General features: G+C 36.5%; 1 protein-coding gene across 4 annotated transcripts in view; it reads right to left on the bottom strand.

Moving 5' to 3' along the window:
* Positions 1 to 27,445, bottom strand: part of PTPRQ (protein tyrosine phosphatase receptor type Q) — a 291,398-nt gene that overhangs the window by 126,486 nt on the left and 137,467 nt on the right. For 2 of the 4 annotated variants that reach the window (XM_065934147.1, XM_065934148.1), the window contains exons 38-43: positions 25,276 to 25,444; positions 23,168 to 23,458; positions 22,629 to 22,904; positions 22,114 to 22,265; positions 17,998 to 18,139; positions 14,583 to 14,852 (exon numbers count right to left, since the gene is read on the bottom strand). In XM_065934147.1, the coding sequence (XP_065790219.1) occupies positions 14,583 to 14,852; positions 17,998 to 18,139; positions 22,114 to 22,265; positions 22,629 to 22,904; positions 23,168 to 23,458; positions 25,276 to 25,444 (1,300 nt within the window). The remainder of the gene's footprint in view (positions 1 to 14,582; positions 14,853 to 17,997; positions 18,140 to 22,113; positions 22,266 to 22,628; positions 22,905 to 23,167; positions 23,459 to 25,275; positions 25,445 to 27,445) is intronic. The other 2 variants (XM_065934149.1, XM_065934150.1) reach the window with 2 other exon arrangements.

Raw genomic sequence — 27,445 nt, 5'->3', positions numbered from 1 at the left:
AGCAACAAAGATCCAGCACAGCCAAGAGTAAATAAAATAATAAATTTTAAAAATCGTATCTAAAGTAGACCAATTTAATTAGTAATAAATGTCAGAAGGGCTTCCCTGGAGGCTCAGATGGTAAAGAATCTGCCTGCAATGTGGGAGACCTGGGTTCGAGCCCTGGCTTGGGAAGATCCCCTGATGGAAGAAAAGGCAATCCACTCCTGGCCTGGAGAATCAGGCCTGGAGAATCCCAGGCAGAGAGGAGCCTGCCAGGCTACAGTCCATGGGGTTGCAAAGAGTCAGACATGACTGAGCGACTTTCACACACGCAAAAATATCAGAAAATTGAGCTACTGGATTTTACCACATCCTTTAATTCGTGTAGATTTCATTATTGTGATCCATATGGAATTGAATTATCTTTCTAACCCTGCAAACTGTTTCTAAAGTAATAATTCATAAGGTATCCAGGCACTGAATTAATGGATAATTCAAGGATGTGGTGAATAGGGGGTAATGGATATTTAAATTACAATAATAAAATTAATATACTAAGAAATGTTACTTGATCTGAATTCTGAAACTGTTTCATCATAGAGTAACTCCTATTTATGCACATCTTATATTTACAAAATGGTTTCCCCCTCAAAAGTTGTTTTCTTATATACCATGAAAATATTTGAAATTCATGGTTTTTCCAGTGGTCATGTATGGATATTAGAGTTGGACTATAAAGAAACCTGAGTGCCGAAGAATTAATGCTTTTGAACTGTGGTGTTGGGGAAGACTCTTGAGAGTCCCTTGGACTGGAAGAAGATCCAACCAGTCCATCATAAAGGAAATCAGTTCTGGGTGTTCATTGGAAGGACTGATGTTGAAGCTGAAACTCCAGTACTTTGGCCACCTGATGCGAAGAGCTGACTCATTGGAAAAGACCCTGATGTTGGGGAAGATTGAAGGCAGGAGGAGAAGGGGATGACAGAGGGTGAGATGGTTAGATGGCATCACCAACTCGATGGACATGGGCTTGGGTGGACTCTGGGAGTTGGTGATGGACAGGGAGGCCTGGCGTGCTGTGGTTCATGGGGTTGCGAAGAGTCAGACACGACTGAGTGACTGAACTGAACTGAAGTTGAGGTTAACAATAATTTGTACAACCTACTACTTGTTTAAAGCCTTTTCTTTATATTCATACTGCACTGATTTTTTTTAATTGTCTAAATTAATGTAATATTGTTAATGAAATTGTGCTATCATTAAAACCCATTTATTCTACGTTTCAGGGTTTCACCATTAGTAAATGTTTTTCCCTGAAGTTTATAATCTCATAAAAATAAGAAGCACATTCCTGAGCTTTTAAGTCAAAAGGTTACCAAAAAGAAAGAAGAGGGGTTTTTGCATGTACACACACATGCATAATTTACATCAAAAGGGAAGTAAAAGAAAATAAGAAAAAAATGAGGTGAAATTGAGGAGGAGGTTGATACGTAAAGGCTGTTATGAAAAGTATCAACTACAGCTGCATAGAATAGGAATGGAAAATAGGGTAATAAGATATGCCCCAGTTCCTAAATAAGTTAATAAAAATGTTGCTTGAAGAACAGCTGGTTTTAGCTGGAGTTGGAATGAAGAAAACAGTGGTTGCCTGGAGTCCACTTAATGAAAGGTATTAGAACATCAGTGGGGTCAGGGAGAATTATGCAGAGTAACTCAAATTCATTTTTTTTTTTTTTTACAAAAAGGAGTTACATTTAAAAGGACTTTTAAACTTATAATTTAGAATTTGATACCTATGACACAAATTCACAATGGCAAACATTACATCTTTGGAATTGATCCAGGATAAAAAATGTGATATTTCTCTAGAAACTGTACAATTTCACAGAATGGCTTCAGTATTTCATAGATCTTATTAACTCATAGCATTTTTAGTATTATAGGTTAAGCACATATATGATCATAGCAAATTAGTTTTCCTAAATTTTAAATTCATATTTGGATAGAAGTATATAAATATACTTACAACATAAATATCCCTGCACAAATTAGTGAAATTCATATCATGTTCCTGAATTTCCCTACTCCATAATGACTCTATTTAGATATTGTGAAATAATGAGAAAAAATATTTTCATTCCAATAAATACAAATGATCAGTGAATTTCTAAGGTAAGTGAAGTATCATAACATAGTAGAAAGAGTCCTGGATTTGCAAGAGTTCTGCTAATAATTAGCTAACGCAAACTCAGTAGATAATATCCTCTATGAATTAAGCCTCTATGCTTCATTTCCCAAATTTGCAAAATGAAACAACTGATGGGGTTATCTCTGAAACCTAATGAAGACCTAAGATTATATAATCCTAAATTTTAAAAGCATAAGAAAATAATTTTGTTTTGTAATATCCTAATAGCCCCTGGCAGAGTATTTCATACACATTAAATAACTTATTCTTGACTATGTGGATAAAACGGTATTGATATTCAAGATAAAATGATATTGATTGATATCATTGATGAAATGACTGATAAAATGATATTCAAGATATCCTCACTAATGAACTTCAGGCTTTCAAGATGGAGTAGATATATTCACCTGGTTCCTTCCACAAAGTACAACTAAAACCATGGACATTAAATATAGAACAAACCTAAGACTCTGAAAGGTGGTGAGAAGGCAAAGCAACTAGGGAACTCAGAACCCAGGGAACAGTGGGGCAGTGAGCTCCCTGGGTTTTCCTTTTTGCCGTGTAAATCCCCAAAGCCAGCAATCTCCAGTTGTACCCAGCTCAGATTGCAAAAGCCTCAGTAAAAGCTTGCTCCCTCTAACAGAAAAAACAAAAAGATGAAAACCAAAACAAAACAGTGTAGCCTAGGCAAGATAGAAAACGTTTAGACAATAACAGCTCTATTCAAAAACTACAGAAAAAGGCTGTGGTCCCTCTCCCTCCCATGACAAAAAAGGCCAAATGAAAAAACTAGTCTTCTGCCTTCACTAGGCAGTAATCCCAACCATCCTTGATAGAGTGAGGCAAAACAGTGGGCCAGAACTTTCACCCTTTCCAGAGGGAATAAGATCCATCCACCATGTCAGTGGGCTCACTAGAATCTTGTCAATTTTCATCGTTTCAAAGAACCAGTTCTTTGTTTAACTGATTTTTCCTCTTGCTTTCTGTTTTTTATTTCCTTGATTTTTGTTCTTATTTTTATTATTCACATCCTTCAGTAGATCTTCCTTTTCTTTTTCTAGACTCTAGTTGGGGGGAGGAGAGTTAGATTATTAATCTGAGATGTTTCCTCTTTTCCAATATGCATTTAGTGATATAAATTTCCCTCTCTTCATTGGTTTAACTGTTTCACACATTTTGATATATTGTGTTTTCATTTCATATCAATTCAACACATTTTAGTTTACTGTATTTTTTATTTCTCTTTTCTTTTTGACAAATGTATTATTTAGAAGTACCACTTTTTACCACTGGATTTGATAATACATTTCAGTTCCCATTTTGCATCCTGAGAGCCTTAAACTTAATTTTAAAACTCCTCGAAAAGATATCTCCATGCCTAGATGGTTCCACTAAGGAACTCTGCCAAATGTTTAAAGAAGAATTCCCAGGGGGCACTAGTGGTTAAGAACCCGCCTGCCAATGCAGGAGACTTAAGAGATGAGGGTTTGACCCCTACGCCGGGAAGATCCCATGGAGAAGGAAATGGCAACCCACTCCATTATTCTTGTCTGGAAGATCTCATGGACAGAGGAGCCTGGTGAGAACAGAGTCACAAAGAGTTGGACATGACTGAAGTGCCTACACACGCACACAATTTTTTCCAGAAATTAGAAGAGATTTGTATTATTAAGCTAGTATTCCCTGATACTGAAACGAGACAACGACAGTGAGATGAATCATGAAAAAATGGGACAGGGCTCAGATCAATAAAATTAGAAACAAAAAAGGGCAAGTTACAACAGACAACACAGAAATACAAAGGATCATGAGAGACCACTACAAGCAGCCACATGCCAATAAATGGTCAACCTAGAAGAAATGTATAAATTCTCATAAAGGTACATTCTTTCAAGACTGAATCAGGAAGAAATAGAAAATAAGAAGAGACGGATCACAAGTGGGCTTCCCTGGTGCCTCAAATGGTAAAGAGTCTGCCTGCAGTGCAGGAGACCTGGGTTCAATTCCTCATTCAGGAAGATCCGCTGGAGAAGGGAATATTGCCCACTCCAATATTCTTGCCTGGAGACTTCATTAGACAGAGGAGCCTGGCGGGGTACAGCTGATGGGATCTCACAGAGTCAGACACGACTGAGCTACTAAGTCGGACACAAGTGAGCAACTAAAACTTATTCAATTACAAATACTGAAATGGAAACCATAATTTTAAAAAACTCCCAACAAATAAAAGTCCAGGATCAGATGGCTTCACAGGAGAAACCTATCAAATATTTAGGGAAGAGCTAACACTTATACCAAAAAGCTGCAAAGGAAACAATACTCCCAAACTCATTCCATTAGGCCACCGGATACCACCTGATACCAAAACCAGACAAAGACAGTGAAAAAGAAAATAAAACCTCCACAATACTACACATCAATATCCCTCTTGAATTTAGATGCAAAAATTCTTAAACTATTAGCAAAAAGAAATTAGTAATAAATAAAAAAAAGTACATGATGATCAAGTGGGGTTGACTCCAAAGACCAAAGGATTGTTCTGTACTAGAAAATCAATCAATGTAATCCATCATATTAACAATCTGACAAAGAAAATTACGTAAACATATGAATCACTGTAAAATAATGTTATATAGCATTCTTGAAATGACATTATTAGAAAATAGAGAAAAAATTAGTAGTTGTCAGAGGGTTAAGATGAGAAGTACAAGGAAGGTAGGCAGGAGGTGAGTGTGGCCATAAAAAGGCAACAGGAAAAATTGTCCTCATTGAAATGTCCCCTATAATTGATTGTATTGATATATTTAAGGTGGTTATGATACTGTATTATAGTCTTATGAGATGTTTCCATTGGGGGAAACCAAATAAAGGAAACATGGGATTTCTCTATTATTTCTTATATATGCATATGAATCTATAACTATCTCAAAATAAAAAGGTAAATTAAAAATATATCACAGAAGACATGCCTTTCTTAAAGATTTACCACATAATTTTCTAAAAATATTTTGTGGCTGAAATTTTCTACTTAAGGCACCTAAAGTATGGATATTGAGTATTCACTGTGCCTCTCTCTCTTTTAGAACTATAAATTGATTGATTCATTCATTCTTTCATAATGCATAATTATTGAGTATCCCTATATGCCAGACAGATTTCTGGACATTTAAAATAGATGTAAACTGCACAAAGGAAAATTCCTATTCTCATGGAGCATGCAGTGTAATGAGGACAGATATCCACAGACAATGGCCCATACAAAGTAAAGCAGGAGAGAAGGATAGAAAATTCTAGCTGGGAGGAGGTTCAATCATAAATAAGTCAGGACCTCTTTGAAGTTGTAGCATTTGAGGGTAAATTTCAAAAGATGAGGGGCTTCCCTCATAGCTCAGTTGGTAAAGAATCCGCCTGCAATGCAGGAGACCCTGGTTCAATCACTGGGTCAGGAAGATCCGCTGGAGAAGGGCTAGGCTACCCACTCCAGTATTCTTGGCCTTCCCTTGTGGCTCAGCTGGTAAAGAATTCACCTGCAATGCGGGAGACCTGGGTTAGATCCCTGGGTTGGGAAGATCCCCTGAAGAAGGGAAAGGCTACCCACTCCAGTATTCTGGCCTGGAGAATTCCACTGACTGTATCGTCCATGAAGGTCGCAAAGAGTTGGACAGGACTGAGCGACTTTCACTTTCACTTTCAAAAGATGAAGGAGGAGATACATACATTACTTAGAAAGAGAATGCTGGGTTGTAAAAGGACCTTATGGCCATTAAAATGACTGTGAATTTTATTCTTCATGGTTTGGGTGAGTCAGTAAGTTATCTGTAATGAAAAAATCTTTCTCTGTCTAAAGAGATTGTTGCAGTGTTTAGGAATTTGCCAAAAAAGCATCACTGTTTTCAGAGTCAATGTATGTTGCTTCCTACTCCAAATTTAGCAAAGTTCCCATTTTTCTATACTATTGAATTCAAACTTCTGTTACAATTACACAAAGCAGAGTAAGGTCCACTTGAGTTATTCAATCTCACTTCTTATCCTCTAAAATACAACACTGTCTATATAGGCTTCCATCTCAGACTGACCCCTTGTATTACAATCCTTTATTCTACTTCAGATCTTCCTAAACTCCACCATCTAAGACTGCTCAAATAAAAAGAAGAATTTTTTTGATATGTACAACTGACATTTTCTCACAGCATATTAAGGAACAACAATAAAGAATATTTAGAAAAGTTAGTTTATTGATATCAGGCAACCTAAGTAAACATTAGATTAGTACCTGATTATGAAATTCTAAAATTCAAAAACATATCATCATCTTCTAATTAGGTTACTGCATCTAAACTTCTCCTATAAAGCAGTTTTGAAGCTACCAATGAGCAATATCCAACTGCTATTCCACTTTTTCATTACAGCCCTCAATAAAATGTATTTCTCCCAAATTCCTATTTGATTCTTTAGTCCACACAATTCAATCCATACAATTGAAGGTTTGTGTTTAATTGCTTTATATTTACCAAATGTGTTTTTACAATACGGTAGAGTTATTTGGACCTATAGGATTGAGATAACCAATTCCATTTGGGATTCAAACAGGTCTTGAACCCCAAACACAGAGCCTGGGCATGGTGGTGGTGGTTTAGTTGCTAAGTCGTGTCTGACTCTTGCAATCCCATGGATTGTAGCCCGCCAGGCTCCTCTATCCATGGGATTCTCCAGGCAAGAATACTGGAGTGGGTTGCCATTTCCATCTCCAGGGGATCTTCCTAACCCAGGAATCAAACCTGGGTCTCCCGCACTGCAGCAGATTCTTTATTGACTGAGCTATGAGGGAAGCCTAGGCCTAGTAAGCATTAAATCAGTAATATATTGGTCAAATGTCCAACACACCACAAGTATAAATGATACTTTTCATCTCATGCTCACTTTTAAGGAAAGTATCCTATTTAGAAAAGGCAGAGGAACCAGAGAGTAAATTTCCAACATCTGCTGGATCATCAAAAAAGCAAGAGAGTTCCAGAAAAACATCTATTTCTGCTTTATTGACTATGCCAAAGCCTTTGACTGTGTGGATCACAATAGACTGTAGAAAATTCTGAAAGAGACGGGAATACCAGACCACCTGACCTGCCTCTTGAGAAACCTGTATCCAGGTCAGGAAGCAATAGTTAGAACTGGACATGGAACAACAGACTGGTTCCAAATAGGAAAAGGAGTAGGTCAAGGCTGTATATTGTCATCCTGCTTATTTAACTTATATGCAGAGTACATCATGAGAAACGCTGGGCTGGAAGAAGCACAGTTCAGTTCAGTCACTCAGTCAGTTCGACTCTTTGAGACCTCATGAACTGCAGCACACCAGGCCTCCCTCTCCATCACCAATTCCTGGAGTTTACTCAAACCCATGTCCATTGAGTCAGTGATGCCATCCAACCATCTCATCTTCTGTTGTCCGCTTCTCCTCCTGCCCCCAGTCCCTCCCAGCATCAGGCTCTTTTCAAATGAGTTAGCTCTTCTCATCAGGTGGCCAAAGTATTGGAGTTTCAGCTTCACCATCAGTCCCTCCAATGAACACCCAGGACTGATCTCCTTTAGGATGGACTGGTTGGATCTCCTTGTAGTCCAAGGGACTCTCAAGAGTCTTCTCCAACACCACAGTTCAAAAGCATCAATTCTTTGGTGCTCAGTTTTCTTTATAGTCCAACTCTCACATCCATACATGACCACTGGAAAAACCATAGCCTTGACCCAGATGAACCTTTGTTGACAAAGTAATGTCTCTGCTTTTTAATATGCTGTCTAGGCTGGTCATAACTTTCCTTCCAAGGAGTAAGCGTCTTTTAATTTCATGACTGCAATCAAGCTGGAATCAAGATTGCTGGAAGAAATATCAATAACCTTATATATGCAGATGACACCACCCTTATGGCAGAAAGTGAAGAAGAACTAAAGAGACTCTTCATGAAAGTGAAAGAGGAAAGTGAAAAAGTTGGCTTAAAGCTCAACATTCAGAAAATGAAGATCATGACATCAGGTCCCATCACTTCATGGCAAATAGATGAGGAAACAGTGGAAACAGTGGCTGACTTTATTTTGGGGGGCTCCAAATCACTGCAGATGATGATTGCAGCCATGAAATTAAAAGATGCTTACTCCTTGGAAGGAAAGTTATGACCAGCCTAGACAGCATATTAAAAAGCAGACACATTACTTTGCCAACAAAGGTCCATCTAGTCAAGGCTACGGTTTTTCCAGTGGTCATGTATGGATGTGAGATTTGGACTATAAAGAAAGCTGAGTGCCAAAGAATTGATGCTTTTGAACTCTGGTGTTGGAGAAGACTCTCGAGAGTCCCTTGGAATGCAGGGGGATCCAACCAGTCCATCCTAAAGAAAATCAGTCCTGAATATTCATAGGAAGGACTGATGTTGAAGCTGAAACTCCAATACTTTGGCCACCTGATGGGAAGAGCTGACTCATTGGAAAAGACCCTGATGTTGGGAAAGATTGAGGTCATGAGGAGAAGGGGACGATGGAGGATAAAATGGTTGGGTGGCATCACTGACTCAATGGACATGAGTTTGGGTGAACTCCGGGAGTTGGTGATGGACAGGGAGGCCTGGCATGCTGCGGTTCATGGGGTCACAAAGAGTCGGACACGACTAAGCAACTGAACTGAACAGAGCTGAATCTTATTTAAGTCTGTATGAAATATATTGTAAAGCATTTGAACTTCAATTAAAGTAGCAATACTAGTAGCTATTTCTCTTTGATCTGTGACAAGCAATTATAATGGCTTTTGTGCTTTCTGGAATTACTGACTGGTAAGTAGAATGTGGCAATTCACTTGCTTAAGAACAAACAGGATCACACAATTTTCCTGCGTGTTTGACTTCTCACCTCAGCTGAGGAGAGGGAAGTCAATGGGATGCAGACAATGGAAAAAGTAAACTTTTGAAATAGTACATTAACTTGCAACCTTGAGAAACACTTTTACCACCCACATTCACTCTATTGGTACTTAAGAATGGTCTGATTTCTTCTATATTGTATAAATATTTTACTTTTTAAAAAAACTGGTAAATGGAAGTCAGATTTAGTCATAATCACACTTTTCCCAGTCATCTTGACACTGCTCAGAGAAACCCACAAAATAAGGTACCAAAGAAAGTACATAAAAACACATTACTTAAAGAGTTCTTAGGGGAATGGTGGTCATGGCATTGCATAAGGGGACTGAGAGTTCACATGTATGCTATTAAGCAGTACAGGGACATTTGAAAGAACCAAGAATAGAAGGGGGAAAACAGGGAAATTAAACTTTCCTATTCAACGCTGATCCACTAATATATGTGAAAGCTCAGCGGACTTCCTCTAGGAACCTAATACCTACTATTAAAAACTAGTAAAGAAATCACTGCTGAGACCTCTTTGGTGGCTCAGAGGTAAAAAGCTGCCTGCCAACACAGGGGACACGGGTTCGATCCTGGTCCAGGAAGATCCCACAAGCTGTGGGCCAACTAAGCCCATGCATGGAAAATGCTGAAGCCTACACGTCCTAGAGCCTGTGCTCCACAAGAGAAGTGCTCGCGTGCTGCACCTAGAGAAAGCCCAGGGACAGCAACAAAGACCCAGCATGGTCAAAAATAAACAAACAAAATTTTAAAAAGGGAATCAAAAAATAAATCACTGCTGAAAAGAACATCCTAAAAGCCACAACTGCATATTTCACTTTCCTTCATTTAAGTTTTGGGCATCCAAGGAATATAACTTCTTTTCCTCTTTGGATTCTAAATTACTGAACTTGGAAGACCTTTGAATAAATCCAAACTATAAAACTAGCTTCCAGCAAAAAGAACTTTTCAAACTCAATATTAAATCATCATATTTACTAAGATTTGAAAATAAGATGGAGAAGTGTAAGCCTTTTGAACCAATCTGAGATTTTAAAAGTTAAGTCTTATATCCACATGAACTTGCTATAACATTTTTATTGGTAAATATAATATACTTGGACACAAAATACTATTAAAATCATCAGGTTTGAGGGGCCTTCATCTGTATATGCCCTATTTCAACATGTTTGACTGTGACAATGGAACCGGTTTAGGCACTGAACACTAATCTGCTCATAAATTCAATCATCATGAAGCATGTTTAACTGTGCCCAGATATCACCAAGTTTACACTGAGAAAAACACCCAATAATCTCTGGAAGGAATGTTAAGGTCAAACACTAGGCAACAAGGGCGTGAGGCAAATTTGATTTTACTTCATGTCAAAAATAAGTACAAAGTCAGTGACTCAGAGCTGATTTTACACTGTGACTAATCTTAGACCACCATAAATTAGAAGTTTGCAACAGCTATAAAACTGCTTCCATTCCGAACAATGAATCTCTAGTTCTTACTAATGTCTCATCCACAAACAATTCATGTGAACCCAGATAAAAGCAAATTATTTACCTCATAAATACAATTACATATTAGATCTGAAAATTAATTTCAAAGACAAATTATTTAAATATTTTTGAAGCAGCAATTAATACTCATATTTCACATGAATGACTCTCCTTAATTGAAAAAAACTTTTACATTTACTGTGGAGAAAATATCTACACTTTTGCCTGATGGAAATGTGGATATAACGTATCAGAGTGGAGTAAAACCCTTATGAAAAATCGTGAATTTCATGAGAACATAATTCATTTCTCTTACAAAAATCTGAGTGCCTAGAATGCCCATGTCTCTCTGCTCTGAACTGTTAGTAAAACAAAGACAAGTAAGACAGTCTCCACAAGCAAAGAGCATACAAATACAGTGGAATAGAATGGTTCTCAAATTTCAGCACTGTCTCACCCACCTATCTTGTTTAAATGAAGATTTGTGAGTTTTATTTTCTAAACTCTGATCCCATAGGTCTAGAGCAGGGGCCTCAGGGATGTATAGGTATGTTCTGATGCAGGGAGCTGGAAGTCCAAACTTTGAGAAACATTGTCTTTAGCGACAAGGGAGTACAGAATACTTAGTACAATATGTCTAATACCTGCCTAATTCATTGGTTTAGAATTCTGGCAACCTCCATTCATGTGATCTTTTAATCCTGAGTTAAAATCTAATTCAAACCTTTAATTAAAGGATTTTTTTTTTTTTTTTACAAAGACCCATCCTTAAGTTCAGGTGGCTCTACACCAAGTGTACATACTTTGATCATGCGTCTCTTTTCTATTCACTGAACTTCTTCATTCCTATAACTGTGCAGCCACCTTGAGTACCAGTGGGATCAATAGAAATGAGTCCTCTGTCTTGTTTTCTGAGTCTTAAACCTCTCATTTATCTCAGAATTTCTGTCCTGTCTTTTGTTGCCCTTCCTCTAAGACCCAGCTCCCACTCAATGATCAGGACCATTTTACCTGGTACTAGACCACCCTGGTGGAGACCACCTGCCTGGATGTGAACATATTTCCTTCTCTCAGACTCTGTTTAGTGATGATCTGCTGCCCACCCACTGAGGAAACACCTGCCACCCCTTTCTGGATCTCTCTGACACTGTTTGCCTGTCCTCTCTGCTACATATCACCTGCCATCAAAATTCCTAGGTCATCTAGTCCAGTCATTCCCAAAACTTACAGAGTCATCAGAGAGATGCTTAAAAGTATAGGTTGTTAGGCTTCGTCTCTTGGGAGATTCAGCCAAGTCTAGGGTAAAGTCCAGGAATCTGTAGTTTTAATGCTTAGCATATCATTAAAGATTTGTACACAAGAGTAAGTAAAACTTCTGGAGTATTCTGGGCCATCTCTTACACACATCAACTTTCATTATCACCTCTATGCCTCAGATACTTAAATCTACACATTTAATTCTTATCCTTTAGGAAATAAAATTCAAACGCCAGTACATAAAGGTTCTAAACTGTATGTTAGAGCCAATTTTATCAAAGTAAGTGGGTGGAGAGATGGTACTGATGGGCAGGCTGGATAAAATGGGTGATAAGGTCACTTTAGGGTATTATTATAGGAAGCAGCAAGTCTGAAATTAAATGGGGACAGTCAAGTTGAATAAGAAGGGGCAAATGGCAGAGATTGAATTGATAAGCCCTGATGTATTGATAAGCCCTGATATGTAGGAGAGGTGGGAGGAAGAATCACATAAAAATATGAGGCTTTGTCCCCAACTTATTGTAAAGAACAGGTATAGAAAAGTGAGGAAGAAAAGGAGAATTCACATTACATGAATTCCACTTTGAATATCGTTAGGGTTCATGGGAAATAAATGGGGAAACAGTGTCAGACTTCATTTTTTGGACTCCAAAATCACTACAGATGGTGATCACAGCCATGAAATTAAAAGACGCTCTCTCCTTGGAAGGAAAGTTATGACCAAACTAGATAGCATATTAAAAAGCAGAGACATTACTTTGCCAACAAAGATCCATCTGGTCAAGGCTATGGTTTTTCCAGCAGTCATGTATGGATGTGAGAGTTGGACTGTAAAGAAAGTTGAGTGCTGAAGAATTGAAGTTTTTGAACTGTGGTGTTGGGGAAGACTCTTGAGAGTCCCTTGGACTGCAAGGAGATCCAACCAGTCCATCCTAAAGGAGATCAGTCCTGGGTGTTCATTGGAGGGACTGATGTTGAAGCTGAAACTCCAATATTTGGCCACCTCATGCGAAGAGTTGACTCATTGGGAAAGACCTTGAAGCTGGGAGGGATTGGGGGCAGGAGGAGAAGGGGATGACAGAGGATGAGATGACTGGATGGCATCACCGACTCGATGGACATGAGTTTGAGTAAACTCTGGGAGTTGGTGATGGACAGGGAGGCCTGGCGTGCTGCGATTCATGGGGTCGCAAAGAGTCCGACACAACTGAGTGACTGAACTGAACTGAACTGACTGAGGGTTGAAATGCCAACCAGGGCTTCAGTTGAAATTTTCTAACAATTTGTGGGATTGTTTGTGTGTGTGTACGCACAGAAAAGAGTGAGAAATAAAATAAAGTGTATGAGAAAGTAGATTAAATTGATGGAGCTATGTTTTAGAGGAGACATGAGTTTGAAACAAAAATGAACAGTTAGATTCCTGAAAACAGAAAGGTAGTGACATCCCCAATGGAGGATATTTTGATATATAAATAAAGATATGGGTAAATTTTGAAGGAAAGCAAATCAATATCTTTGATGCTATTAGTAAAATGAATAAGAACATCAAAGATGGATGTTAGTGGGGTATTATGTTCTGAGTAAGAGCAGAATTTTCCTATGGAAAATTGATGAAGTGTAAATAGGGATGTACACTGTATAGAAGATTGTAGGGCAGTTGGGAGAGTTAGAAAATAGCTAAACAAAGTAGAACCATTTACATTTTTCTCCAGCACTGTTCATCAGCCAGCATCTAGTGAAAACAAACAGTGAGGTCCATTCAGAGTAGGGAATATCCTGGAAGATGAGTCACAGTGACATATTTTGAGATGCATCCATTCCAGATGAACAGGGAAAACCCTGAAGTCTCGAGAAATGTTGCTTTAGAAGGATGAGAAGAAAAGGATGCTGACATGGATGCAGAAATCAGAGAGAAAGCACGCTGTGTCCTGAAGCTCTTCGGTGTATACCCTCAAAGACAGAAAAGTAGAGAAAACTGGGTGATACTGATTTCAAAAGGAGGAAAGGGCTAAAAGATGTTTCCAAGATAAGGATCTAGATGTGCCAGAGGTTAACAATTATGTCAACCCCCACGGTCCCCACTAGGGAGGACCTCCAGGGAAGTAGTATTACCAGGAAAGAATCAGGTTTTCATTGATATGAAGAAGTATAATAATTAGAGATGGTAGAAGATGAAAGAGATTATGATATAGAGTGTATCACTGTTGGGGGGGGTGATGAGAGTTTTCTTTTTTGAAGACTAGAGCTTAGTGACCTAGATATCTTTATCCCAATAATATAAAGATGAAGGCTCTTGTGAAGAGAAGGAAATAGAAAAAAGTGAGCTGACACTGCAACTATGGAATTCAGGGAAGCATTAAGAATGCCACAAAAATCAATTTTAAAAAGATATTATATATTTATCCCCTATTTTAAATTATTATAAGATATAATTCAATGTTTGGTGTTTATGTAATAAGAAATACATACTTGTAAAACACAAAAGATTTTCTCTTTTTTCCTCCTTTCAGTCTCCCATTGCTGTGGAGGTGGTTCAATGTATCACGCAGCTGGTCCTTATGTAACATGTGGGATAAAAAAGTATGTGTTCTATTTTTTAATATTTCTTATATAGTTTTGGACAAATATGCTCTAAAGATTACAAATGCTATTGACAAACTTAAGATCCAGTCCAGGAACAGTTATGTATAGCAGGTTAGTTCCCTTTTTCAGGTAAATGACTGGCTTCAGGTCAATCACCTGTTACACATTAGTTACCTGTCTCAGGCAGCGTGCTGACGTTGCAGGTCATTTCATTACCTTCACCAGCTGAGGTTGAAGCTCTTATTTCAAAGACATAAGAGGTATTGGCAAGAAGTTTCATGAATGTGTACATGTGATCTTGGGGAGAGATGTTTATAGCATTCCTTTCAACTGTGATCGTATAATGTGTAATTATTCCGTTTGCTTTTTTGGGTGGATCCCACTTCACTGAAGCTGACTGCCAGCTAGTTGCCATACACTCTATGTTCTGTACAGCGTCTGGAACTTAAGAGACAAGCAAATGCCCAAAGTTAAAATTTATACACATGTAACAGATAAATGATTTAATTATGCGATTGCTAGGTAAAATCATGTTTAGGAGTAGAGACAGAATAAAAATGTAACATATCAACCTTTCAGGTGTGTAAGCCACTCAGTCATGTCCAACTCTTTGCAACTCTATGGAGTGTGGCCCGCCAGGCCTCTCTGTCCATGGACTTCTCCAGGCAAGAATACTGGAGTGGGTAGCCATTCCCTTCACCAGGGGATCTTCCCCACCCAGGGATCGAACCCAGGTCTCCCACACTGCAGGCAGATTCTTTACCACGTGAGCCTTTGAATATGTGCTCAGAAACTTCTTAACATGGACTGAATCAAATGGCCCATTTTCTATGTAACCATGTTAATCCTTACAATACTGAATCCACCACTGAATATTCTCCTAGACCCAACCTCAAATACTCAGAAGCAACTGGGTAGCCAGCTTCAAGTTCAGGCAGTGGTTGAAGCCTGCCCTATTCATTTTTTAATGGGAAGGAGCAGTCTTAGCCATACTTTATGATGGAACGTTCTAACGCAAAACATCCCAGGTGACTTAGTGGGTAAAGAATCTGCCTGCAAGGCAGGAGACACAAATTCCATCCCTGGGTCGGGAAGATCCCCTGGAGAAGGGAATGGCAACCCACTCCAGTATCCTTGCCATGGGGAAATCCCACAGACAGCGGGGCTTGGTGGACTACAGTCCATAGGGTCGCAAAGAGTCAGACACGACTGAATGACTAAGCACACACACATAGATACGGATGCAGGTGTCTCACCTATGTGGCCTAAGAGTACTAGGAAGCATGTAACTAAATTTGGGATTTTGCTTATATATTCAGATGACTTTTTTGTAAAAATCTTGAAGACCTGATCCCTCAGTACTTTAAAAAAAAAAAGACTGAAAATGGAAACCAGCCCCAGTTTTTAATTCAGTCCCAGTTTTTTCCAGAACTTCCCTGAGTTTCCTTGGAAGTAGCCACTATATTTAGCAAATCTGGTTAGAGAGAAATACTCCAGGCCCACCAAAGTGACCCTGAGAGTGGGTACTTCTTAGGGAAATGTCTGATTATCTAAATGTCCCCTCATGTTGGCATAGCTTATCTTGTTACAATAAAAGAGGATGCTGTAAAGAAAATTTGCATATTGTCAGTTTGTGGATTACAAACAACAAGCAGTAAAAAGAAAAAACCTGTCCTTATGGGGAAGCAGAGTTATTAAAAGAACATTCAAGTCATATTTGACTTGCCTACAGTTCTTTCCTCTGGCCTAAATTTCTGTCTTTACAAATCCTTCATCCTCTGTAAGATAAAGGCATCAGAACTAAAGCAGAATAACTTAGTGGGGTGTGTGGCATTTAAAGAAAAGATGATTCCTCTGTTGATCCAAGATTCTGGCAGTTAAATATGTTTAATTGTTTGCTTTCTTATTTTCAAAAACATATACCATTATTTTCAAAAGTAAATGAACAAGAGAAGGTTGATAATGTGCTTAAGTTTAGATAATAAACCTAGATTTTGTGAACATCCATTTTACTGACTCTATAAACCTAAAAACAATTAATTAACCAGCAGATATTATAACATTTCAAGTTGAAAATTTTTTTTAACCAATCAGGGGACAGGGTTTTATGGAATTATTTTATTTCACTGGTAAAATATAGTTATAGGTTTACAGAACACTGTCTACAAGAGTAGCCTTAATTTTTATCAATGTAATATGTGTGTAAAAGGTTTAAATGTTTCTTTTTTCATGGGTTTAACATTTTTCCATAGTATCATTAATTTATGATACACATTTCCTATAGTCATGTCCACTTTTCACTAGAGGTCAGAGGCCGATGTTCCAGTTCAGTTTTTTCACTAATTGTCTCAGCCCTTTTCATCTCATCTGCCTGAATCATGGCTTCTTCATCTGAATTATGGGAACAGGGCAATAGTAATGTTTTTTGAGTATCGAACACTCTAACAAGTGCTTTCTATGTATCTTTTCAATTATTTTTTCATAATAGCCTATGGGTGGCTGCTGCTAAAATATGTTTCTTTTTGGTTAAAGATATAGAGGCTCAGAGGAGTCATGTGCCTTTGCCAAAGTTTTACTAGTAAGTTGCAGAGCTTGGATTCAAATCCAGACACTGATTTCAGAGCGTGCACTTTTATTAACTATAAATACTATTTACTAAGCATGTCTTAGGGGTATGCCATGAAAACAAAGTATGAGGAATTCACAAATTAATGTGAAATGATTATCAGTGAGTGGTCTACAATTTCAATTTAGGGATTCACTAAATGCATCCAGACCTACAGGGAAGAAATGACTAGCACAGAATTAAGTGCTTAATCAATTTAAAAAAAAAGAGAGAGAGAGAGAATGAGGAAGAGATGCCTTTAAAAAACACGTGCTTCCAGTTGAGAGAAGGAAAAGTATTAAGTCTTTAAATCAGTTCTATATGAAAACTATTCAACATACAAAATTGAGCTATGGTGTGTCATGACACACAGGTCAGTTGTTTAATGAGACCAATGGTGTTTCATAGTCTTCATAGTCCCCACCACATGTCACAGACGAGCCATGGACAAATACAGGCTTACATGCTGACTAGTGCTCTTCAAATGTCACAATATACATTATTGTATATATTGTGACAATATTTTGCACAATATACAAAAAAGTCATAGATCTTTTTCATGAAGATATGAATCAACCAGTTAAAAGTGATTAATGGCTTTTCTCTCTTTTTTTTTCCTCCCAGCAATCTCAGGTAGGACTAGAAATGAGGTACTTTTCATATATATCTAGCAGTATACTTTGCTCCTAAGCTAGTCTTATTTCAACTTCCTTGGTCCAAAATGAAAAAACATGTATAAGTATATATCTATCTGATTGCAGACAACAAGATCCAGTCTAGTCTGAAAGCACTAAAATTCAGCTCCTTTGAGTGAACAATTAAATATTGATACTTAGGAAACTCAAAGTTGGGACACAGAGGAAGCTGAAAACAGAAAGGAAAATAGGACAACGCCCTCAGAAAAATCTCATGTAAACTGAGAAAGGAAAGGAAAAGTGTTACATACAAAATCAAACATTTTAGGATCCAAAAACCATGTCTAACCTGCTTCTTGGGTTGTGAATTTTACTACGTTACTAAATTGATTGCCATTTCCCACTTTAGTAAAGGCAGTTATGCTGATGGAATAGGTGCTGACTGGTTCCAGTCCAACAAGCTTGGCTTCAGTTTGAAAACCTGAAATATTCTGAAAAGCAGGAAAAATAAATTCTTAGTCAAAATGCATCATCAAAAAACTTATTTATAATTGGAAGAAATATTTTAATACATAAAAATTATGTCTTGTGTGTTTAACCTATGATTTAATAAGCATGGGTATTTTTAATTAAAAATTTAAAAATTAAACAGGTTGTATGTGTGCCCCAGGGTATGCTCAGCTAATCGCACAAGGATGAATTGGACACCCGTCAACCCTGAAGAATATCATAATTGCCATTGGTTTTTAAAGCTGAAGTGTTTTGTTTTGTCTCTCTAATTTTTACTTAGAATCACATATGATTATATCTTTTAAATTTGTTAAAATTAAAGTCCTCAACAGGAATCCAACTTATGAGCAGTCAGTGGTACTTTTTCTTGAATTCATCAAAATTCATTTTTTAGTTCTCAGTAACATTCCATTTGTAAACTAATTTATTCATCAGCTATTATACACTAGGCACTGGGAATACAGCAGTGCATGAAACAGAACCTCTGCTCCTATGAAGCAAAGCTTGATAAATCATGAGTTTTTCCCAGACAATTCCTAAATTTCTGATTTTATGCAATCTCTTAGGAAAATGAAAAATCGAACAAAACAATTATCACAGATGTACAAAAAAGGATATGGTTTCTCACAGAAAATTTTACCATCAAATACAAACACTTCATTCACAGAAGATTGTCCTAACACAAAGAGCACTTAAGATTAATAGTTATCCTATGGGGAAAAAAAGACGATCTCTTATGTGGTATAATTTAAAGAATACTGCATTATATCTGATCCAAAATATAAACCAGTTTGACTTATACATTAAGCATTTCAGTGGCAGAAATTTAGCAAGAATACTAGCTCTCAGGGCACTCATAGTTTGAATTATATTTTAAATTAATCTCTTATAAGTTATTGATATCCTTTATGAATTCACTGTATTATACAATTTTCTTTCATTCTTTCTTAATTACTATTTACAAAGCACATGGTTAGATAAGCAGGAGATTATAAAGATATATAAGATGTGGTCCCTGTCATCCAGGAACTGTTATATTCATTAGAAGAATCTACCAACAACTATATACGGAGAAAAAATTAAACACAAGCAGATAAATTTTGACTTGGGTTAGGAAGGGTGAGTGAGTAAGCAGAGAAATGACTGAACTCAAGATATTACAGTAAAAAGTGTGAGTAGCTTATTGGATGTAGACAGACTGACAAAGTAAACTGTAAAAGGGAGACATGAGTAAGGAATATTTTCAAACCTATTTTTAGCAGAACTTTTTACTAAATAATTTCTTTTAGTATGTGTGAGTGACCTGACTGGGATGGCAGGAACATTTGGAGTGGTCCAAGAATTATTATGCCTCCAAAGACACACAGATCATTGGAAAGGTAAGAGAGAAAAGGAAGAAAAGAAACTCATAGTGGGGACACAGAGGAAGCTGAAAATAGAAAGGAAAACAGGACAACGCCCACAGAAAGAAAGGCACACAGTGGGAGGAAAGCAGATACCCTAGATACTGGGAAAGGGAAGAAGATGGCATACGGATACATACAAAGGAATCCGAAAGAAACTAAGGCTATGAGCATCCATGGAAGACAAAGTAGATGTGAAAAGAAATAACTGAAAGCAGTAGTAGATTTTAAAGGAAAACTACTCTTTCCACCTCAAAAAGGATATATTGAATACTTTATGGTATGAATATTATGCTTATAATATAAAAATATTTATAGTGAAATGTCAATGGCAGCATTTCTATTGAGAGAATAGATGTCTAAAAATCTTAGAATATAACTTATATTCAGGTAAAGAAGTACTGTCATTTCAGGTTTAGTGTTATTACAATGCTGAATGAAATTCATTCTTTTGTAAACTATGACAAAAAGAACAATAGGTAGCATGTTTTCACATACTTGGGATTGTTTTAAATGTTTCATATGGATTTTCCTTTTACAAGCTTTACTTTTTAATAGCTGCATCTTTACAAATCACATTATGCACTTGATGGAACTGAGACATAAGAAGTCAAGTAACTGCCCTAAGGCAGCACAGTAAGTCTTGAAGGCAGGGTTCCAGTCATTTGGAAATTATTGCCAATTATTCCAACCAATAATTTGATGCCAGAGTCCTTAGTTCATGACTATGCTAATGGTGTTGATGGTAGACATCTCTGCTCTGAGGGAAAGATCACACATATACATCCACATTTCAATATTCATATGTGTTTGTCCTAGGAATGGCCACATTCCATATTATTTAAAGATAATAAAAATCATTATTCCCTATGCCATAGCATTACTCACTACTTTTGATTTTTTTATTATTCACTTTGTAAGCTACACATGCTATAAAAATAATTTACCATCAGTAATAAATTATAATGCATATAATACTGAGGACAATGTTTACGCAGAGTTTTTGCATCCTCCATGCTGTAACTGAAAAGCATTCCAGTACTTCATTTGCCTTTGGGGAAAAAAGAACAACTTCTCAAATAAATGCTAGTGTGTTACAATATATTTTGGCAATTAAGTGCTATAAATCATACAGGTATATTTGAGATCCTTTGTTACACTAGTTCTTTGGGTATTTTTCATTGATTCTGAAACCTAAAAATGGAAATGTAAAAGGGCGTTTAGAATGTAAACTAATTAGCAGTAAAAGAAAAAGAATAATGATATATCTTAAAAGATCAATTAGTGTGAAATTATACTATATCTGGAAAGGTTACTAGAAGTCCAGGATAAACACATCTCTGAAAAGGTTAAAAATATTCACTCAGTACTTCTTTTAACACTTGGTAGTTTTCCCTTAGCTACGGTTTCATTTTCCAGTTTCAGTTACCTGCAGTCAAGCTCAATTCAAGATACTAAATGGAAAATTCGAGAGACAGATAATTCATAACTTTCACATTGTGAGCTAGTCTAAGTTGCGTGATGCAATCTCCAGGCATCCTGCTTCATCTTGCCCTGGGTGTGAATTATCCCTGGGTCCTGTCTTTCCTGCCCGCTAGTCCACAGGCTCTTTGGTTATCAGATCAACTGTGGGGTAGCACAGTCTTGTATTCAATACACCCTTATTTTACTTAATAATGGCCCCAAAGTACAAGAATAGTGATGCTGGCAATTCAGAGATGCCACGGAGAAGCCGTAAAGTGCTTCTTTTAGGTGAAAAGATGAAAGTTCTCGACTTAATAAGAAAAGAAAAAAATTGTATGCTGAGGCCAAGTTTCTGTGAAATGCTGTGAATCGGGGAAGAAGGGAAAAAATTGTATCTCAATTTTGCTGTTGTATCTCAAACTGCAAAAGTTATGGCCACAGTGTTTGATAAATGCTTAGTTAAGATGGAAAAGGTGTTAAATTTATACAAGAAGATGTTTTGAGAGATAGAGACAACATTCATCTAACTCTTATTACAGTTTATTATAATTTTTTAAATTTAGTTGTTAGTTATGGTTGTTAATCTCTTACTGTGCCTAACTTATAAAGCAAACTTTGTCATAGCTATGGATGTATAAGAAAAAAACATAGTACATATAGGTTTAGTACTATCCTTGGTTTCAGACGTGCACTGGGGGTCTTGGAATGTGACCCTTGCAGCTTAGGGGGATGACTGTAGAAATATATTACACTAAGACAATAACAGGCTATAAATAGTCCGAAAAATTTTACTGTATACTTTTGCAGCATTAACAAAATGGTGTAATTATTTCTTAGCTTGCAGATATCTAAAAGTTTTACATTCTAGATTAAAATACTCTACAAAGTACTTTACTTCCACATCTGACAAACGTTTGCTGTGTTTTCCTCAAGCATCCTTAAATTGTGGGAAACCAAAGAGATTTTTTTCTTTAAAAAAAGATGGCTTTTGTGTTATTTAAAACGGTCCATTTTCCCCCACATGTGAAAATATTTTACTTGAATTTCTAAGTTTTTGAAATAAACATACAGTGTTATAATCAACCTACCTTATAAAATATAGTATCAGTTTCATGTTCATGAATTTTTAAACTATATATTATAACAATACCGCCTGGAACAGGACTTGGACTCCATTTCAGCCATACAAGGTCTGAAGTGTAGTTGACTAAAGTCAAATTTTGAGGAGGTGCTAAAGGCACTGCAGGAAAACACATCACAAAACTTACATTCAAAACATTTTTAGCAGAAAAGTAGCAGCGTGACTCTAGCTTCTGGAAGACACTAGTTAAAGATTTATAAACGGATCGCATTTTAATTGCAGAAATAAAGAGCATAGGTAGTGATGCTTTGTACTTGGAACTCAGATGTTCCAAAGTAGTTTTAAACAGAACAGTTTGTTCTGAAACTCAAATTTACAATGTTCAGCAAAGCAGATGAATAGCTGTCAGCCTGTTACAAATAGTCAATCAAATATCCTTTCATTTTCCATGCTTTTCCTTAAAAAGAGAGAGCAAGTGCTGCAACAGTAAAATCATTGGGAGAAACATGGATTCTGGCTTACCTGACTCATCTGTGTAAAAGAAAAGAACACTGGAAGGACCGAGTCCTTTTACAGTTCTTGCTGCAGCAAAAAAACTATATAATGTAAATGGTGAAAGCTCTTCCAGTATTACATAATTATCGGAAGTAACAAAAGAATAATTCTCACTTGGTCCTTGTAAAGTTAAATCATAGCTTATTATTGCACCATTTGGTTTTACTGGGGGATCCCATGATAAAAGAACTGAGGTAGAGGAAAGGTTTTTAAAAGTGTTGATTATTGGTGAAGTTTCTGGGACTATAAAAGAAAAAAAGAATATTAAATGAAACAAAAGTGAATTAGTATCAAAAAGAAGAGGCTTCAATAATACTGGGGCTTAATTATATCAACAGGTAATAATTTTAAGAAACTCTAAACCTTATTGTGTTTATTGAAAGGCTAATTACTTAAGAACAAACAGAATCTATGTAGTGATCAGAATAATGTTTTCTAGCAGAAAGCAACATAAATACGAGAACACCAACTATCTGCGTAATAGGCAATAAAAGGGTCCAGCCTACCATCTTCTTCAGTTCTGATGTGTAGTTGGGCAGTATATGTATCAGAGAATCCCTTTTCTGTTGATGGAGTGACTTTTAATATGTAGTCAGTATATTTTTCCAGATTATCAAAATACATGCTTCTCTCATATGTAACTAGAGGTGGTCTCACGTGGCGAGGAGTCTGCTGTGAGCTCAAAGAAACATAGTAGAAGACTAGCCCATTTGGTTGAGACGGAGGGCCCCAGCTTACGTTTATTGCAGTTGACGAAATGGACTCGTAAGTCAGGTTTCCAACAACTCCTTCAGGTACTATGATAGGTAATGTGCAAAATATAAAGATCGTCAGTCACCCTAGGTAAAATTTAAGTAAATTCACAAACCAGAGGCTCACTGTTGATAGGGCAACTACTACATCACAAGCTTCTACGTTGTTTAGATCCACACGTGGTAACATCATCTACTACAAAATACCTTCTAAATAATTACATTAAAATATAACCCTATATGCAAAACAGAAAAAGAGACACAGAAGTACAGAACAGACTTTCGAACTCTGGGGGAGAAGGTGAGGGTGGGATGTTTCGAAAGAACAGCATGTATATTATCTATGGTGAAGCAGACCACCAGCCCAGGTGGGATGCATGAGTCAAGTGCTCGGGCCTGGTGCACTGGGAGGACCCTGAGGAGTCGGGTGGAGAGGGAGGTGGGAGGGGGGATCGGGATGGGGAATACGTGTAACTCTATGGCTGATTCATGTCAATGTATGACAAAACCCACTGAAAAATAAAAAAAAATTTTTTTAATAAATAAAAATAAATTAATAAATAAATAGGATCATTAAAAAAATAAATAAATAAAATAAAATTATGTTCAAATCATTCAAGGTAAACCTTGTCATCTCTAATACATGTGAATTGTCTTATACAATACTGTCTTGGCTTTTCTTTCCTACAAAATGGGTATCATGAGTCTGTGTAGATTTTGAGTGTGTGATGGAAATTATGTGTATGAGACTATGAGTGTGCAAGTATGTATATATGCATGTATACCCAGATTTTTAATTTCTTTCTTCTGGAGATTATCCTTATTGTACATATGAAGTCACCTAGGATCTCTCACCAGGAATAGTGCGCAGGGTTTATTATTCATGGTGCCATAATACTGACTGATAAAGCATTATAGGTTGGTGAAAATCTTGGGAGAGATCTGCATTTAAAGAATGCCTGAAATGATGTTGACCACATACTGCTCTAAACATTTTAGCTAAAACTCCCCAAACTTATGTATTCTGCATATTCTATCATAGCTACGCTGCTGATCAGTGAGTAAACAATTTGAAAAACTATCCCAACAACGGGGAAAGCATTCACTCTTCATACTTAAAGTGTCTGCCAATTTATAATCTTCAAATAATAAACATGAAATTTTACTCTTAGCAGCAATCTAGATCAATATCGTTTCTCAATAAGAGACTAGCCTTTAAAAATAAATGGACCATAGAAACAACCACTAGAAGAAATAGGCAGTGATCCATGCATCACTGTATTCTCGAAACTGAAACCTAAAAAACAAGAGCATCAATCATTATAGTTTTCTGAATAGTCCGCACAAACAGGATTCTGCAGAATCCACATGAGGAAACTGCCAGAGTTAAAAGAAAAAAAAACGGGTATTTGGGGTATATTAGTCATAAACAAACACAATAAGAACAAAATGCAGCATAAAGTCCTTTGTGAGTTCAAAGACTGAAAAGGAAGCAAGCTGCTAGAGAGAGGAACGATGTCACTTCTAGAGCAAGTGGATATGAAGTATTGGGAACTCTGTCCACACATGCAGCAGTATTTTTCACGTCCATAACCGACGGCTGTAATATCTTTTGAAGCAATAAAGGTGACAAAACTTTTATAAATGGATGGTAGCAGTTTCCATGAATAGAAAAGGTTGTTACTGGTGTAATAGGTTTATATCTATATTAATGCACTTTCAAATTTCTCTGACTAGATAAATGTGCCTGAATAAAATAAAGATGTTATTACCAATGCATACAAATAGAAAAAGATTCTGAAAAATTATAAAGTTTTCAATTAATCCTATTAAAGATTAACAAATGCTTTTCATTTACATACTGTCTTGATCTGTGTATACGTGAACTATGGCACTGCTTTTATTCCCATTTCCAACTGAAGTACTTGCTGTTACCCAAAATGTATAGTAGCTGAATATTGCCAGTTTATCTATTATTGCAGATACGGTCATATTGTCAAAGTCATTGGTTACTTCATGGAGTGTAAAATTCTGAAAAATAAACATATCGTTTTTAATTGTTCAGAATATATTTTTAGTATACATAAGCATTTCCAAGTATTATTCATAGATTGGTCGCCTCATTGTTTTAGTATGTTAATTTTTGAGGAAAATCAACATAGAATTTTTTTATTGCAATAATTAAACTGGAAATATATTTGCACTGAAAGAGGAATCAGTGGTAGCAGTTTCATTAAATTGATACACAGATTAGCAAAGAGTTAAAACTCCAAGCTTAGCTGGCAGTGGGGAAGGTTCAGTAGTGAACTGAGAAGGCTACAATATGCTGATCAGTGTTAGTTTCCCTTACAAAACATTCAAGTAGTTTTCAAAATTTGACCATATATTTTTAAACAAGTTTTGGAATATTCTAAGAATTTTCTTTTTTTCCTTCCTATCAACAATGTAGGAATTATGAAAGTCTTCAGCTCGCTCTCTGAGTTCAAATGGTTATAATTCATCTTTCATAAGCCCTTTCTTTTTCTACACTCATGTAGAGAAATAGGAAAGCAGTTGGATACATTCTCACATGAGCGAACAAAAAATTTTAAGTTCTCTTGCCTGACTCCTAGTTATATTTGTTCCAAGCCATTTTATGATAATTAAGGAATTGTGATCATTCCTTCCTTTACCAAATTTTAAATACAAAACATGGAGAAATCAACTCTAAAATAAAGAAAAATAGACTTTAAAAAAAGTCATGCGTGTAATTAAATATGAATTAAGTATGAATAATTTTATAATAATATATTTCTATACAGAGAAATCTGAGTCATTCCAATTTGCATGAAGTCCTTAGAGGCCAAAGACCTGTATTCAATTTGGACAGAAGTCCTGGATAAATCATCTGATCACAAAACTTCTCATCCTCTAACTGTAAAATGGGAAGGACCTCTTCAAAAGCCTTCACAGAGGGCTTTTGAAGATTAGATTATATGAGGCAAATAAAACAACACCATCTCTGGCATATGATATAATAAAAATAATAAACAGCAAAAGGCTAATTTAAATTAATAACATAGGATAATCAATTTGACTAAAATTTATAGTTAGCATGGTTCGGTGATGTATGAACAAACTAAATTCTGCAAAATTTTGTGGTTCTTTGACAGTATGTGGGGTAGTGACTGTCATAAAAGATCTACTTCAATTTTGTGGTGACTTATTAAGTAACAGACAAGACATGATTAATTTCACACAAAATATGATCTGGGAACTTTAATATCTTCCAACACATATACTATACAGATCGCATAACTGGCTTATATAATTTACCTCTTAAAATATTAATGTAGCTTTTCTATTTTTCTTTGCTATAAAATTTACTCTGATTATGTACAACCCTGATGACAGTTAAGTAACAAATTACTCTGAATCACCCAGAATTTATTCATGCTGAGTGTGAGTAAACATGCACAGACATGTAACACATTTAGAACCAGATCAATTATCCAGATGATTACCCCATCCATCTATTTATTTTGAGGGGGAAAAAAAGTCTTGTGGTTCAAATTATCTAATTAAGGCTTATTCTTTGAGAATCTAAATACAGTCGGAAGGTATTTAGTAAAAACTTCTCAAACTTGATTAATCAAACCAGGACTTATTTCACACTTTTTAATAAAAGACACTGTGTCAGGGACACGGAGGGGACACAAGTGGGTGAATGTTAAAATGGAGAAGAATTAATATGAAACACAATGGACCACAATCAGAGGAGGTGCAAGATGGATTGCCAAGTTGTAGCAAGGAGCTTAACCTCCACAAAGTCAGAAGAAGGACAGATCACTTCACAACCAACCCAAGTGCTTCAAATCATAATTAATTACTGAAAATAATGTTGGTCTGCTATAATTATTTTTATGTTCTGTGATGAAACATTTATTGAGCATTATGATATAGTAGCAGAGGATATCAGGGGATGAAAAGACAAGAGTCACACACAATCCTTTTCTTCACATTGACTGCTATGGAATGAGGGAGTTAAGACAA

Source organism: Muntiacus reevesi, chromosome 4 (genome assembly GCF_963930625.1).
Source record: "Muntiacus reevesi chromosome 4, mMunRee1.1, whole genome shotgun sequence".
Taxonomy (NCBI): Eukaryota; Metazoa; Chordata; class Mammalia; order Artiodactyla; family Cervidae; genus Muntiacus; species Muntiacus reevesi.
Note: the sequence above shows the minus strand (reverse complement) of the source record. Positions and strands in the feature narration are given on the sequence as shown.